The sequence below is a fragment of the Macaca thibetana genome, chromosome 12 (genome assembly GCF_024542745.1).
Source record: "Macaca thibetana thibetana isolate TM-01 chromosome 12, ASM2454274v1, whole genome shotgun sequence".
NCBI classification, from domain to species: Eukaryota; Metazoa; Chordata; class Mammalia; order Primates; family Cercopithecidae; genus Macaca; species Macaca thibetana.
Window position 1 is genome coordinate 13,270,997 of NC_065589.1, and position 15,959 is coordinate 13,286,955.

General features: G+C 41.2%; 1 protein-coding gene across 2 annotated transcripts in view; it reads left to right on the forward strand.

Moving 5' to 3' along the window:
- Positions 1 to 15,108, forward strand: part of DNER (delta/notch like EGF repeat containing) — a 363,829-nt gene extending 348,721 nt beyond the window's left edge. For both annotated transcript variants that reach the window (XM_050751101.1, XM_050751102.1), the window contains exons 12-13: positions 4,867 to 5,113; positions 14,089 to 15,108. In XM_050751101.1, the coding sequence (XP_050607058.1) occupies positions 4,867 to 5,113; positions 14,089 to 14,200 (359 nt within the window). In that variant the 3' untranslated portion in view covers positions 14,201 to 15,108. The remainder of the gene's footprint in view (positions 1 to 4,866; positions 5,114 to 14,088) is intronic.
- Positions 15,109 to 15,959: the final 851 nt, after the last annotated feature.

Genomic DNA, 15,959 nt, shown 5'->3' on the forward strand with positions numbered 1-15,959 from the left:
GTCTCTTGTAGACATAGCACAGTTGTACTTTTACTTTGTTTTGGGGATCATTTGCCTGACCCCTGCATCCGTCAGAAAACTGGAAACTACATGAGCCTACTTTTCTCTCTATTTTCCCTTACTTTCCATCCCTGTCACTCAGCACTGTGCCTGGCACAAAGTAGGTCCTTAATTAAAGTGCTCAGTGAATGGATCCCATAAAGGAGATGATCTCTTTCATTCCCTTTTCACGTTCATTCCTCTTCTGGAGATTAACAAGGGTTGTTAATCTTTTTTCAGTTTCACTGACTGCTTTGATTGTCCTGCTAACCTTTAGCTATAGAAAACAAAGTAATTGACATCCCTTCTCAAGATTGTTCTAGGCAACGAGTAGTCTTAAAAATTATTAAGCTAAGTAACATCTTCATAAGACACAGTCTCACTTTTGCTCTTTTTCAAAATAACATAGGTAAGCAAATTAACTAGTCTAGCTACATTCATCTAGGTAAATTAAAAAATAGATATGGGCTATGTATTTTAGACTCAATGTACAAATTGACTGGAGTCTATTTTTGGCAGAGTGGAGGTGGGTCTGATTTTATTCTCAGCTTGGCCACTGACTGCCTGCCTCACCTTGAGCAGCTGCTCCAAGTCTAGTACCTCTGCCTAGTTCAAGGTGTTTGTTTAGGACCAACTGAAATGTTTAATGCAAAGGCACTTTGGAAAATACAAAACCTCAAACTAATTTAGTTTAAAAAAATGAAAATGATCCATCAGACTCACAAGTGTGACATTTTTCTTGAGCAGCTCGTGCATATGCATTCCTGGTCATGCACCTGCTGGTGCTGATGAGATGAACCCATCTGGCACATTCCGGTTCACGATTCTTCCCTGTGCCATGCTGTAGCCAAAGTAGTCAACGATTCATGTGATGGGGCTCCTGGGATGCAGCAAAGCAATGACTTATGAGGATAGCATCTGGACTGAGAGATGGTGGTTGCAGGCACCTGGCATAGATAAATTTGCTGCCTCTCAGACCTAGCGTTGGACTTAGCCAGATCCATCCCAGCTACTAAACCAATTAGCCTATAAAGCAGCCACAGTCATTTCTATCAAAAAAGTTTTAGATGACAATGAGGTGGAATCTAGCTTTAAAGAAAAGGGCAGGGGGAGGGAGGAAAGCAGAGCTTTTACGATAAATCTTGAGAAAGTTTTTCCAAAAGTCTCAACAGTTTGGAATACAGAGTTTTGGGAAATGGAGCAGATGGTCATAAATGCAGGCAGTCAGACCTGGGACACCGCATTGTGCACATAGCCCAGTATGGTTGTTTTATTCACTTTAGTGGCCATGTGGTTGTGCACTCACTGTGTATACACAATTGATGTGTTGTGTAAGTTAATTCTATGAAGCTTATGCATAGACTGCAAGAACTCATCAAGAACTCGTGTGATCTGCCATAGTGATCAGATCTGAGCACTCTACCGAGTTGGAGGAGAAACATAGTACTGGCTGCCCTTGTGTTGATGCTAAATGGATGTTATAACATACTCTGCTGAGTGTTGGACTCCTGCCTGCAACTGAATTTTTTAGAGAATGTTATAATACTTGGAAATGAAGTGAATCACGCTTGCTTTTTCAGCCAGAAAAATGAGTTGTCTCTCTCCATGCACACCAGGTATTGCCAAATGAGATGGCTGCAGATTTGGGGATTGAGCCTTGGTTCTGGTTTCCGAAAACACCTTCTCCCTTCCATTGTGACTATTTGTTTCTGTTGATTTATGTTACTTTGTCTTGCCTGTGTGTGAGTTGGCTTAGATGAAGCAGTCAATGCACTAATGGTCATTTAGTTTTACTAAGCTCCACGGGCCTTATGAGCTCAGGCAGGCAGACTCAAATGACAAACCAGGCTTCAAAGGTTTTGGTGAAATATTCAGGAGGGTCTGGATGTGAACTTAGAAATCTCATTATTCATCTGTTCTCAAATTCTCAGGAAGCATCCAGGCTGGGCGCATGGGTTATTTTTCTGTTAGCTTCTAGAAAGTGGGTCTGCAGGCCTGGCCCCCGTTTGGGTGTCTATCTGTGCTCTTCTTCAGACTGACTGCAACTTTTCAAGGTAAGGAATAGCTAATTGTGATCTTAGATCTATAATGACTGAAGATACAGCTAGATGAGGGTGTGAGTATCCAGAGGCCACAAATACTCTCTCCGATAATGGAACAGTGAAGAGTCCTGTGGATTTCATGGAAAGACAGGCTCATTTCTGTTTCCACTAACCTCTGAATCTCATTTGCAGGCACTTGGAATTCTACCATGAAAATGATGTCCTGGTGTGGGTGGGGAAGTGTGGAGTGGTGGTGGTGGTGGTGTGAGTATAGAAAGCATCCTTTTTTCCATATGAGTTCAGCTTCTCTTTGGTCTTACCTAGCTCTTTAAAATTTCCACAATTTCCTTTCAAATACTGTATACACTATCTAGAGCATTTCATTTGGGTGCAGTTCCATAAACAGGAAATAACTTGATGTTCTTGACCTATGCCAAGCAGAGAGATTACATCCTGTCCTTCCAGTTTTTCCTGCTAATACAGATTAGTGTTCTTAAGAAGGACACAGGGCCATGCTCAATAATCCTCAACTCAGAGCATGTGACCCTTTATCCTTCCCTCCTCCACCACCACAGCTGCTCGTCTTTGGGGACCACCATCACGTGTCCGGGAGTGGACTTTTTAACTTTTTCAGAAAGTTAAAACTTGTTTTTTAAAACTTTTTAGAAAGTTAAAACTTTTTTTTTTAACTTTTTAGAAAGTTAAAAAGTTTTAAATATTTTTAAAACATGTTTTCTAACTCATGCTGCAGCAAGCCAATGGGGTATATGTTGTTATTTCCATTTTACAAACAAAGAAATGGAAACTCAAGATCAAGTAAATGTAGGAGCTGAGATTGAAAGCAAGGTTGGTGTGATCCCAAGGCTGATCCTATTTCCACTCTTATGCTGGAAGATGATTGTACGAATGTCTTATTTAAATGATGGATTGCTTATTTCTTTATCGGAAAAGGAATACATTCTTATTTTTAAAATGCTGGAAAAGACTCAGAAGTATACAGAGGAAAATAATCATTTTTAATTCTGTCTTTTAGAGATCACTGTTGTTAGTATTTTGCTGTGCAAAGGCCAAGACCTCAGATCCTGACTAGTATCAGAGGCATTCACTCCAAGTGATGTCAATTCTCTAGGCCTCCTTTGTAAAGTGGGGAGAGAGGATAATATATCTTCTGGTGGTTATGATGATTAAATGAGCTGTTTTTAAAGAGCTTAGTTTATACTAAGAAATCAGTGTATGTTTGCCATCATTATCATACTATCCTTCTGACCTTTTCAATGTGTATATAGACATTTTAAACTCATAAGATATTGTCAAATTATTGTACTGTCAAAGTAGATCCTGTTTGGTAACAGGCTTTTATTCTTTTGTTGTTTAGTGGATATCTTTTCATCTCACTGAGTGTTAAATATTTAGGTTTTTATTTTTTGACCTTTATAAATTATGTTGTTGCTGGTGGAATGGAGAGAGAGTGTGGGGTGAGGGAACTCTAGTTATATCTGTGTGTGTGTGTTTTTCTTCTTTTGAGACAGGGTCTCACTCTGTTGCCCAGACTGGAGTGTGATGGTATGATCTCAGCTCACTGCAACTTCCGTCTCCCAGGTTCAAGCAATTCTCTAGCCTCAGCTTCCTGAGTAACCAGGACCACAGGCGTGTGCCACTATGCCTGGCTAATTTTTGTATTTTTTGTAGAGAAAGGGTTTTGCCATACTGCTCAGGTTGGTCTAAAATTCCTTAGCTCAAAGCAATATGCCTGCCTTGGCCTCCCAAAGTGCTGGGATTACAAGTGTGAGACACCATGCCCAGCCATATTTTATTTCTTTTTTAAAAACTATCTGAAATAAATCTAAAGAAAAGTGGTAAAATATTAACATTTATTAACTGAGCAGTGAGTACATTGTTGTCTGTGTGATTTTCTGAGACTTTTTCTAAATATGTAATAGGTGATAACATTTAAAAATTGTGATAGCATCTTAAAGATGAGCATCTTCACACATAAGGCTACATTTCCTGGGCTACTTCCCCAGCATACATCCTAAAATGGGAATATCTGGGTCAGAGCATATGCTAATTAGTAAATGAAAGGGTTTCATATCAACTTATAGTCCTCATTTCTGGGTACCCTTGCCAACTGTGGTTATAATTTTAAAGCAATATTTGGGAGCTGATAGAGGAATTGCACTTTTTTGTAATTTCAAAACCAAGTAACTTTCTATTTGTATTTTTTTTTAATGAATTCCTCCTTATATCCTTTGTTTTTCTGTGGCGTATTTCTGGTTTTTCTTTCTTTCTTTTTTTTTTTTTTTGGTGACAGAGTCTCACTCTGTCACCCAGGCTGGAGTGCAGTGGTGCGATCTTGGCTCACTGCAACCTCTGCCTCCTGGGTTCAAGTGATTCTCCTAGCTCAGCCTCCCGAGTAGCTGTGATTACAGGCATCCACCACCATGCCCAGCTAATGTTTGTATTTTTAGTAGTGATGGGGTTTCACCATGTTGGCCAGGCTGGTCTCAAACTCCTGACCTCAAGTGATCCACCTACTTCAGCCTCCCAAAGTACTGGGATTACAACCATAAGCCACCGTGCCCAGCCTCTGGTTTTTCTTAATGATTCTTAAGAAGTCCTTATGTCATAAGGATATTAACCCTGGGTCTGGATAATCCATAGAAAATAATTCTTCCAAGTTTAAATGGCCCTTAGGTTTTAAGTTATCTATGCAAAGATGAAAAAGGCTTTCACATTCTCAAAGGTCACAACTCAAACCCAGCCATTTGCTTATTTTTGCCTGCAGACCTCCAGTGGAAGTCCGGGCACATGGCAGAGAGCCTCACCAACATGCCGCGGCACTCCCTCTACATCATCATCGGAGCCCTCTGCGTGGCCTTCATCCTCATGCTGATCATCCTGATTGTGGGGATTTGCCGCATCAGCCGCATCGAGTACCAGGGTTCTTCTAGGCCAGCCTACGAGGAGTTCTACAACTGCCGCAGCATCGACAGCGAGTTCAGCAATGCCATTGCATCCATCCGGCATGCCAGGTGGGCTGTGGGGGCGGCGTGGGGAATGCTGCCTTCACATGTGCGTTCTTAGGAACAGGGTCATATTATACACAGGACTTTCCATCTGCAAAGAGGAGATTTTAAAGAATGAAACATAGGTTCCATGTTGTATTTGGGGATAGATCATTCGGCCACTTGATAAGCAAACTCCTTTTAATTCGCTGCTAGCTTTTCCTTTTGCTTTGTTTACATTGAATATATTTGTTCATCTAATTTGGGTTGCTCTGTGACTATAAATATCTGATTTGTAATCACTGTGTATTAAAAACTTTTTTGATGAATTTTTTGGGGGAATGTCTTTTGCTGTGTTGCTCTTCAAACAGTCAACATTTAATGATTTCATTTGACTTAAGGCCCTAGTGAAAGAAGGATAAAGAGCTATCTTTCTACTTTTAGAGTGAATATTTATAAATCAGTATCCTTTTCTGGAAGAAAGACTCCAGAGGGACAAGGAGTTAATGTGGTGTCATAGAAAGAGTGTAAGTTCTGGTGAGGTATAGCTTTGAGTCTTAATAACTCCATTACCTGACTCCATAGTTTAGATTGATCTGTTGTTTTTTTTTTTTTTTAATACTTTAAGTTCTAGGGTACATGTGCACAACGTTCAGGTTTGTTACATAAGTATACATGTGCCATGTTGGTGTGCTGCACTATTTATATTAGGTATATCTCCTAATGCTATCCCTTCCCCCTCCTCTTTCCCCACAATAGTCCCTGGTGTGTGATGTTCCCCTCCCTGTGTCCAAGTAATCTCATTGTTCAATTCCCACCTATGAGTGAGAACATGTGGTGTTTGATTTTATGTCCTTGCGATAGTTTGCTGAGAATGATGGTTTCCAGCGGCACCCATGTCCCTACAAAGGACACGAACTCGTCCTTTTTTTATGGCTGCATAGTATTCCTTGGTGTATATGAGCCACATTTTCTTAATCCAGTCTGTCACTGATGGACATTTGGGTTGATTCCAAGTCTTTGCTATTGTGAATAGTGCTGCAATAAACATACGTATGCATGTGTCTTTATAGCAGCATGATTTAGACAGATCTTTTAACTTTCCACAAATATAGCTCCCTCAACTATATAAAGGGATAACTCTCCCTCCTTGGAGAGTTATGGCAGTCATATTAAATTACAAATATATATACTTTTTCCTTCAACATTTGTTTTAAGTTCCAGGGTACATGCACAGGATGAGCAGGTTTGTTACATAAGTAAACTTGTGCCATGGTGACTTGCTGCACAGATCAACCCATCACTGTGGTATTAAGCCCAGCATTCATTACAAATATTAAAGATGGTATAAACAGCTAACCCCATATTTACTTCTCCACATCTATTACATAACATAAAACAATAAACTAAGATCACATTTTACTGACTTTTGCAGAGTGTGTGTTCCAAAAATGGCAATATTGTTTGTTGAAGTAAGCCATCTCTTCTTTTGCTGATTGAATAATCTCAAGCACAAAATTCAGAAAGTAAGTGTGCTGTAGTGAAGAGTGGGCTGAGCTTGGTGCCTTCAAATTGGGGCTCAAGGGAACTGGTAGCTGTATGATCTACCCTGGGATGTCCTATGTTGGTGTCGGTCAAGACATGAGAAGACTTGGCCAGGTGTGGTGCCTCACACCTATAATCCCAGCACTTTGGGAGGCCAAGGCAGGTGGATCACTGGAGGTCAGGAATTCAACACCAGTCTGGCCAACTTGATGAAACCCTGTCTCTACTAAAAATACAAAAATTAGCTGGGCGTGGTGGCGGGCACCTGAAATCCCAGCTACTCAGGAGGCTGAGGAAGGAGAATCACTTGAACCTGAGAGTTGGAGGTTGCAGTGAGCCGAGATGGCGCCACTGCACTCCAGCCTGGTTGACAGATGGAGACTCTGTCTCAAAACAAAAACAAAAAACCCTGGGGTTTCTATCTCAACAGCACATATCCACATCCTTTCTCTTTGCCGTCCTTTTCATCTCCATCTTGTTTCCTTCTAGGACTTTCTTTCATCTGATCTGGGCAGGCCCGTAGAGGTTGAACATCCTTCCTGGGTACTGTCTCTGTGACTCCACCTCATTTCCAAAGTTCCAAATCAGGCAGCCTGAGAGCCAGCTGCAGTCACCTTCACAGCTGTGCTCCTTCAGGACATGTCTGCCCTTCTACACTGAGATTTTTTGTCCTTCATCAATGGGTTCTGTATTTCTTTTGAATTTCTACTGAGCTTTTACCAGGTACTTATTGGGAAAGTGTAGCTTCAGATTCTGGTTACAGTGGGAATGATAAGAAGTAAAATTGAAATATCATTGATGTTTTCTTATATCTACCTAACTGAATGATAACAGCAATGACAAAGATAAGCACTGTAATCCCACCTACTCTGGAGGCTGAGGCAGGAGAATCACTTGAACCCTGGGAGGTGGAGGTCGCAGTGAGCTGAGATCACACCACTGTACTCCAGCCTGGGTGAGACAGCAAGACTCTAGCTTAAAAAAAATAAAAATAAAAAGAGAGAGAGAGTCAGAGACAGAGAGAGGTGAGAAAACCCAAATCATTCTATCTGAATGGCGTACAAGCTAAGAGGTTTGAAGAATTTGCTTTCTCCAAAAGAAATCCCCCAAACCCAATTCTCAGATCTTACAGTGATCTTGTCATTCTAATAGAAGCAAAAGCCAGAACTCAGCTTCCATGGGGAGGAGACAGTGGGAAGGAGAACTTGGGAGACCCTGAGCATCTGCACCAGTGCTGAGGTGGGATCTGCACCCAGTCTTGCTTATGTAACTGCGAGAAAGGACAGAGAACTCAACCTTCCTCCAACTCGGGCCCTGCATGGCTGCTCATCTTAGCGCCTTCCTTTCACAGCCAACTGAGGCAATACAACATCCAGGAAGCCCTGATACCAACCCTTGCAAGCCCCACCTTAATTGTTTATTTGACTCTTTACTCCACGACCCTGTAAATAAAAGGCAGTAGCTTTTATTTCTGTGTCTCCAGTGGGTCCTGGCAGGTAGTAGACCTCACTAACATTTGAGGTTTGAAATGAATGGATGATCTCAGTTAGGGATTGGAATAGGGTGCCTTGACCGGCTTGAGAGGTAGACTCATCCCAGGGCACCAACTCAGTAAGTGGCCCCAGCCTAGAGGAACATTTGCAGAATCCTGAAATTGCTGGATTGGAGATGAAGAACGTAAAAAGGAGCAGAGAAGGCCAGGCACGGTGGCTCACTCCTGTAATCCCAGCACTTTCGGAGGCCGAGGCGGGCGGATCACGAGATCAAGAGATCGAGATCATCCTGGCTAACATGGTGAAACCCTGTCACTCCATCCTGGGTGACAGAGGGAGACTCTGCCCACCCCCACCCCCCCCCAGAAAAAGGGAGCAGAGAATTGACAAGTTTCTTCGGTGCCCAAGACTGTTTTCTCTTGTCGTCATTCCGGGAAGGGCTTCATTCACCAGGAGGGAGCAGAATCCATGGCGTTATATTCTCATGTGTGGGGAGACCCTACAATTCAGATTCCTCTGCCCCTACAAGCATCCATGGCTACGATCCTCCAGGGCTAAGAGGAGTGTTTTATTTCAGCCCTAGAATAGCTTAAGATAGATTCCTCTGAGCCTTCTGCTCATATGGCCCACGGGGAAGATATTTAACTGAATACTCTTGGAAGGAAAGAATAAACTTGAAAGCATTTACAAACCTGGCTCTCATTTGGTGCTGATTTATATCAAAAATATTTACTGCGTAATTCCTAACGGACAAGCTTCTGCATGCACCAGTGACTGCAGATAAAACTATTGACATTAAAACAATACCTTCCCTTTAGGAAAATTTCTCTTCTGAACGTTTATTCAGCTCCAACGTGTGGTTTCTACAGCATAGCTGTGTAGAGGCCATGGCTGGGTCTCGGGCTGGTTGGCCTTCTTTGCTCCCATTTCCTGGAAACCCTAGAAAGGCATTGGCAAAAACTCAGACCTTTTGATGTTATCCTCTCCCTAGTTTTCAGCAGCCAGTGTCCATTTTATGGGCTGTCTCCCTGCTACTATCCTGGAGGTGAGATTGGATCAGAATGACTGTAGCCCAGCAGCCACACAGGACACATGGAGTGGGTCACCTGTGATAGTCACAAGTGACTGAGGCCATGTTGGGTGATTCTGATGTCAGAGTCCATTGGTGCTAACTCCTAGTAGGGTTGAGAAGGAGACCCCTCCTCCTCTTCCTCATCCCAGGAGTCATCTGCAACATGCTTGCTTTGCTTATACTCAGGCAGGGAAGAGCTTGTAACTGACCAGCAGGAGCAAAACCAGGGCTCTCCAAGTTCTGACACTGAGGTCCCACTGAGTTGACTGCTCTACGAGCTAGAAGTGCCTGATCACAGAAAGCAGATCATGGAGGACATGTTCAGTTTTTTCCCCAATAGCTCAAAACCTTCCAATTTTCGCCTTTCTCAAGATCTGACATTCTCTCTGCAGCATTGTTTTAGTGGTTGACTTTCAGAAGACCATGAACTAGCAGCTCTCTGACCTGCCTTATAACTGGTTGCGGTATCTTTTGTTTCTTTGAAGAAATAGACACCCAAGAATTGTCACCAAATAGAATGTTTGAGATGTCTGTGCTAACTGATATTACTGGTGCTGTCGTTTCTGTTAGTGCTTCCGTGATGGCCAACATTTACTGAAAGCTTCCCGTGGGCCAGACACTGTGCTAAATCATTCACAAATAACTCATTTGCAAGCATCTCACAAGAATGTAAGGGCCCATGTATCATTAGTCCCCCATTATAGGCAAAAGAAATTTGGGCTTAGTGAGACAATACAATTTACACAAGGGTCACAGAGTTTGTAAGTGAGAAAACCAGGACTTGGAAGTGAGATTTGTAAGCCAGAGTTTATTCATGAGAAGGAAGGTGTGCTGATTTGAAAGTGATGCCTTTCAATGCAGCAGTACACAGGCTCTTGTCAGGCACAGGGTAAGTGAGGGCTTCAGTTTACGGGGTCGTCACATGCATGAAGGTTGCAACGAAGTGTTCAGCATCTAGGCTTGGAAGCCAGAAAGCTCCACCTCCCACCAGGTGTGACCTTAGGAAGATTATTCCTAAGTTTCTGTTTCATCATCTGTAATATAGGATAAATGAGATGTACTCACTTGGTGAGGTTGTTATGATGATGAGATGAGATGATCAATCAGTGAAAACAAGACGATGGAATGTGATGTTGAGTGGGCACCAAGGACAATGCTGAATGCATCACCCCTCGAGGGGCTGGGAAGGAGCCGCAGATGGAGCCACCACATTAGGATATTTGAGCTATTTTTCCAGGAGGAGAGGGAGTATGTCAACTCCTTCCCGTCTTTTAAAGATCTGGCTTCCTCGTGGACCATCAGCAGACATTTCCCACGTGTCATGATCTGTGGTCACATCATAGGCCATGAGCTCCCTCAGGTGGGAACATGTGACTATGAATGCTGGGTGCTCCACCCAGCCCGCCCCACTCAGCACAGAAGAAACATTTTCTTATTAATGTTTTAACTTGTAGGATTTTTTTTTTTTTTTTTTTTTTTTACTTAACAAGAATGCTGAGTAAAGCATTACACACACTATTGATTGAAAAAAGTCATTTTCAAAACAGCATGTGGAGTATTTCTCAATTTTGTTAAAATATGTAATAATAATTATTATATATAATACTTTCAGAGGGGCTTTGGGCTTCATACATATTTGTAAAATGAATGGAAGGGATGTGGGATTGAGGGATGGACAGACTGAAGAATAATGCACAACACATTGACACGTCCTTTGGAGAGCAGCACTACGGGCGATTCTTATGGTCTTCATCGGGGAGCTGTAAAATATTCTAGACTTTGCAGGCCATATTGTCATGACTGCTCAACTCGGCCTTTGTTGTGCAAAAGCAGCCAGAGGAAGTGTGAATGGGCTTGACTATGGTCCACTGAGGCCATGCTTTATTTGTAAAACAGGCATCAGGCTGGAATTGGCCTGTAGACTGCAGTTTGCTAACCCCTAGTCTATTTTATAATTTTCTTTAGCTTCCAATTTTATTTTGTTTTTTACATTTAAAATGTATCTTTATGATAAAAAGTAGTAGTTATTTTAAAAATGAACACTTGCATAAAAATGCCTGCAATAAAATAAACAGCCTCTGACATTGATTTAGTGCCTGAGATATATATATATATATATATATATATATATATATATATATAAACTGTTAGTCTTTTAAATGTAGATATGATGCACATTCGTTCATCAACAAGTGTAAGCCTGCCACTGTGAGAGGTGTAGGAGATTCAAACAAAGTCTTTTCATTGTACTGTGTATTTTAAAACTATGGTGTTTCTAGAAAGGAGGCCATTTTAGCTTCCATATGGTAGATATAGCATTTCAGGTGGAAATCTCCAAAATTCTCCTAAGGAATTTGGACAAAGTTCTCAGCAGCTAGTAAGTTGAAATGCAGGGATTCCAGCTCTAAGCCTGCCTGCTCTCTCTTCTGGTGCTGGGGTTATTAGTCTTATTTTAACTGCCTTTGTAACTAGCATTATACTTTATGACCCATACTTGTTTGGAGTTAATCCCATTAGGACTGGGCCACACAGCTCAGTTAACCAGTGTGGACACAGAGTGGTGCTCCTTGCTCTTCAGTCGACTGTGAACATGCATGCCATGTGGCTCACTCTTGAGTGGCGTCAGCCCTTGCCTTGTCATACTGTGACACTCGTCCTTAAACCTGCCTTGTCTATATTGAGTTCCATGACAACATTCAAGTTTATAGCCCTTCGAATTATAGCTTGTTAATGGATTAAGTAAAATAAAGGCTTTAACATTCTAGATTCTGAGGAAGCAGGTTCTTTTTCAAACTATGAAATTATATTTAAAAATGAGTGTTTTAGGCTGGGTGTGGTGGCTCACACCTGTAATCCTAGCACTTTGGGAGGCTGAGGTGGGTGAATCACAAAATCAGGAGATCGAGACCATCCTGGCTAACACAGTGAAATCTCATCTCTACTAAAAATACAAAAAAATTAGCCGGGTGTATTGGCAGGTGCCTGTAGTCCCAGCTACTCGGGAGGCTGAGGCAGGAGAATGGCATGAACCCAAGGAGGCAGAGCTTGCAGTGAGCCAAGACCGCACCACTGCACTCCAGCCCGGATGACAGAGTGAGACTCCATCTCAAAAAAGAAAAAAAAAAAAAGAGTGTTTTAAAGATATATGCAATTGGGTTTTTCCTTTCAGCGAACCAATCGAATAATTAATCAGTTAGTTAATATAGTTTGTTGTCCGTCAGGTCAAAGCTCTCTATATCCTACTATGTTAGGATATGGAGAGCTCTTCACTGGGTTGCTGGATTTTTTTTGTTAAATTATTATTATTAGTGGTCGTATATCTAGCTATTTTATGAGAAATAAACTGTCAAAATATTTGCATCTTAAAGTAGCCTAGGAAATTGTCGGACTTGGGAGAAAGTGTAAGACCCAATGGGCCTGTTGACACTTTTGCTCTATGGACACTTTTCCTCTCCTTAGATTATGCAGACCTCACTCAATTTAGGTAAACAAACTGCAGGCTAGAGTCTGACCCACATCTATGTGAGCACAATGGTGGACTTTCAGTGAGGCTTCACATTTTAGGAAGTATTTATTGAAGTTTTTGGTCATATTGCAGTAATAGCTGTGGGTTTTTCTGAGGGAAGAATGCTTTAACTCTTTAATGCCATATTTTGCCTGGTGTCTGTCTGGCATAGCATATGCCTTTGTGCTCTTCAAGGCTAGTAAAATTCGAGAGGATTGGAATACAGGATTGATGACTGTTTAAAATGAAAGATCATATGAAGAACGCACTGTTTTCTCCTTTCTCACTTGATTCTACTTCCCATCTCCATACATAAGACAGACTTTCAATATATCAAAGGAAAAAATAAGAAAAGAGGAGAGCTGGGACAGGAGCCATGGCAAATCAGCCCCTTTAATTCCTAGGGGCCCCACCCTAGGAACCTTGTAAAATTTAAGGTTCTTTTAAAATGCCTTTTTAAAGAGCCCTGGTGGACTTGAAACAGTTAAAAGATGTTGTCCAGACAAAGGAGGAGGGAGGATGGGTTAGCGTGGATGATTGTTTGAATCCTGTTGCACTCCAGGGCTTTTGGGGAAGGTGAGGTCTTGAATGGGAAGAGACCACCCAGAAGTTGAATTGGCTTTATTTTAATAATTGCCATCTTACGACTGGTTTGACAGGAAGTCCTGAAATTGGATTTTGGCTCCCCTGGCTTCTGGGAGTCAGTCCTGCTGTTGAGGCGATTTGGATATATACAAATCTGTTGGGACAATGGCCTTGTGCTCGGAGGAAAACGTTGGCTTCTGTGTGCTAGGGTTGGGAGGTGATAGGTAGGTGGGATTCAATGGTGAGTTCTGGCATAGTTTGTGGACAGACACCTCTGTATCTGAGGTCATTTCCCACCTCTGTCCTTTTGTGTTGGGATCTCAGATGACCTTAAACCTTCACAGCTTATCCCGTGAAAATCCTACAGGAAAGGCTGGCTGTCCATGGCCCGGGGAAGATTGCCCTGCTGTGCTATATTCCAGGCACTGCAGTGGATATAAAATAAACTCACCTCTCCAAATATTTATGGGCCTCAGAAGAAAAAGACAAATCAATACACATTTTCTTAAAATCTACTGTAGAGCTGTCATGCTTGACTGCTTTGCCAAGATTTAACCTACGAGCTCCAAGTTTAATTTGAGCTCTACGTTTTGTGAAATACATTTTTTTTTTGCCTCTAACACCAAAGACTAATGTTTATACACATTCAGTGTTAATATTAGGATGTCTAAAGTTTCTGTACTTGCTAGAGAATATATTTTTACAGTTTCATTTAATTCATGCATATAAATTATTCTCGTCACTTGCTGTAATTAAACTTGAGATCTAGTATTTATCTGACCAGAGTCCTTTCTGATTTCAGGTTTGGAAAGAAATCCCGGCCTGCAATGTATGATGTGAGCCCCATTGCCTATGAAGATTACAGTCCTGATGACAAACCCTTGGTCACACTGATTAAAACAAAAGATTTGTAATCTTTTTTTGGATTATTTTTCAAAAAGATGAGACACTACACTCATTTAAATATTTTTAAGAAAATAAAAAGCTTAAGACATTTAAAATGCTAGCTGCTCAAGAGTTTTCAGTAGAATATTTAAGAACTAATTTTCTGCAGCTTTTAGTTTGGGAAAAATATTTTAAAAACAAAATTTGTGAAACCTATAGACTACGTTTTAATGTACCTTCAGTTCCCTAAACTGTATGCTTCTACTAGCGTGTGCTCTTTTCACTGTAGACACTATCACGAGACCCAGATTAATTTCTGTGGTTGTTACAGAATAAGTCTAATCAAGGAGAAGTTTCTGTTTGACATTTGAGTGCCGGCTTTCTGAGTAGAGTTAGGAAAACCATGTAACGTAGCGTATGATGCATAATAGAGTATACCCGTTACTTAAAAAGAAGTCTGAAATGTTCGTTGTGTGGAAAAGAAACTAGTTAAATGTATTATTCCTAACCTGAATGAAATTAGCCTTTGCCTTATTCTGTGCATGGGTAAGTAACTTATTTCTGCACTGTTTCGTTGAACTTTGCGGAAACATTCTTTCGAGGTTGTTTTTGTCATTTTCGTAACAGTCGTCGAACTAGGCCTCAAAAACATACGTAACGAAAAGGCCTAGCGAGGCAAATTCTGATTGATTTGAATCCACATTTTTCTTTAAAACGTCAAGGGTTTTATATTGTGAGTAAATTAAATTTACATTCGAGTCGTTTGTTGTTAAGAGGTAGTAAACATAAGAGAGTACTGGTTCCTTCAGTAGTGAGTATTTCTCATAGTGCAGCTTTATTTATCTCCAGGATGTTTTCGTGGCTGTATTTGATTGATATGTGCTTCTTCTGATTCTTGCTAATTTCAAAGAATATTGAATAAATGTTATCAAGTCAAGGATGCAGTTGTCTCTTTTGTTCTTTGAAAACTGTATATGAAAAGTTTTGGATTTGCTATTGTTTGCCAAACAGTCCCACGGATGATACCATATTAAATAACCCGAGGCGTGTACTTCTGTGGCTGCCGGAGCCCGCTCCTTTGCCTCTGCAAGCCTTTCTGACCTCCTAATTGTCAGTAAACTCACCCTAGGTGCTTGTCAGTGTGAAGTGTAAAAAAAAAAATTTAAGAATTGTTATCCGAAGTTGTATATCTGAATTTGCCAGTGAAATGCAGCACGTGTGGACAGTGAACACACTGGAATCCGGAGCTGCTTCTAGGCATTGAGGGCAGGCACCTGTGGCCTCAAGAAATACCTTGCATGCTGCTATCCTGTGGAGACTAAATGAAATTGCCTTAGCAAACAGCTCCATAGTTCTTAGAAACTTGAAGGCCTAGTTTAGAGGCACCCTATATTCGGTTCCATTTTGTATCCAAATGCTGCTCTGAAGTCCCAGAGTTATTTTTAAAAACGCATTTTTAACTGCACACAGGAATGTCAGGTAAGGCCAAGAGAAGTCCTGGAACCAGGTGTGAGGGAGAGTTTTAAGCAAAAAAATTATTTAGATGCTTTTCCTTCTTGCTCTACCCTCAAAACATCTGTTCCTAATCCTACAAATGACACAGCAGTCTACCCACCTTCTGATTATTAAATGATATAGTGCAATATGTTAATATTTTTAGTTAAGTGTTTGTAAGTAAAGTAAGAACAAAATATTGGTCGGTTCAACATTTATGGGAACATGCAGCAGAGTGTTGTGCAGACATATTTACTCCCATCTTCCTGTAAAAGATCCTCTGGTTGTGTGGTG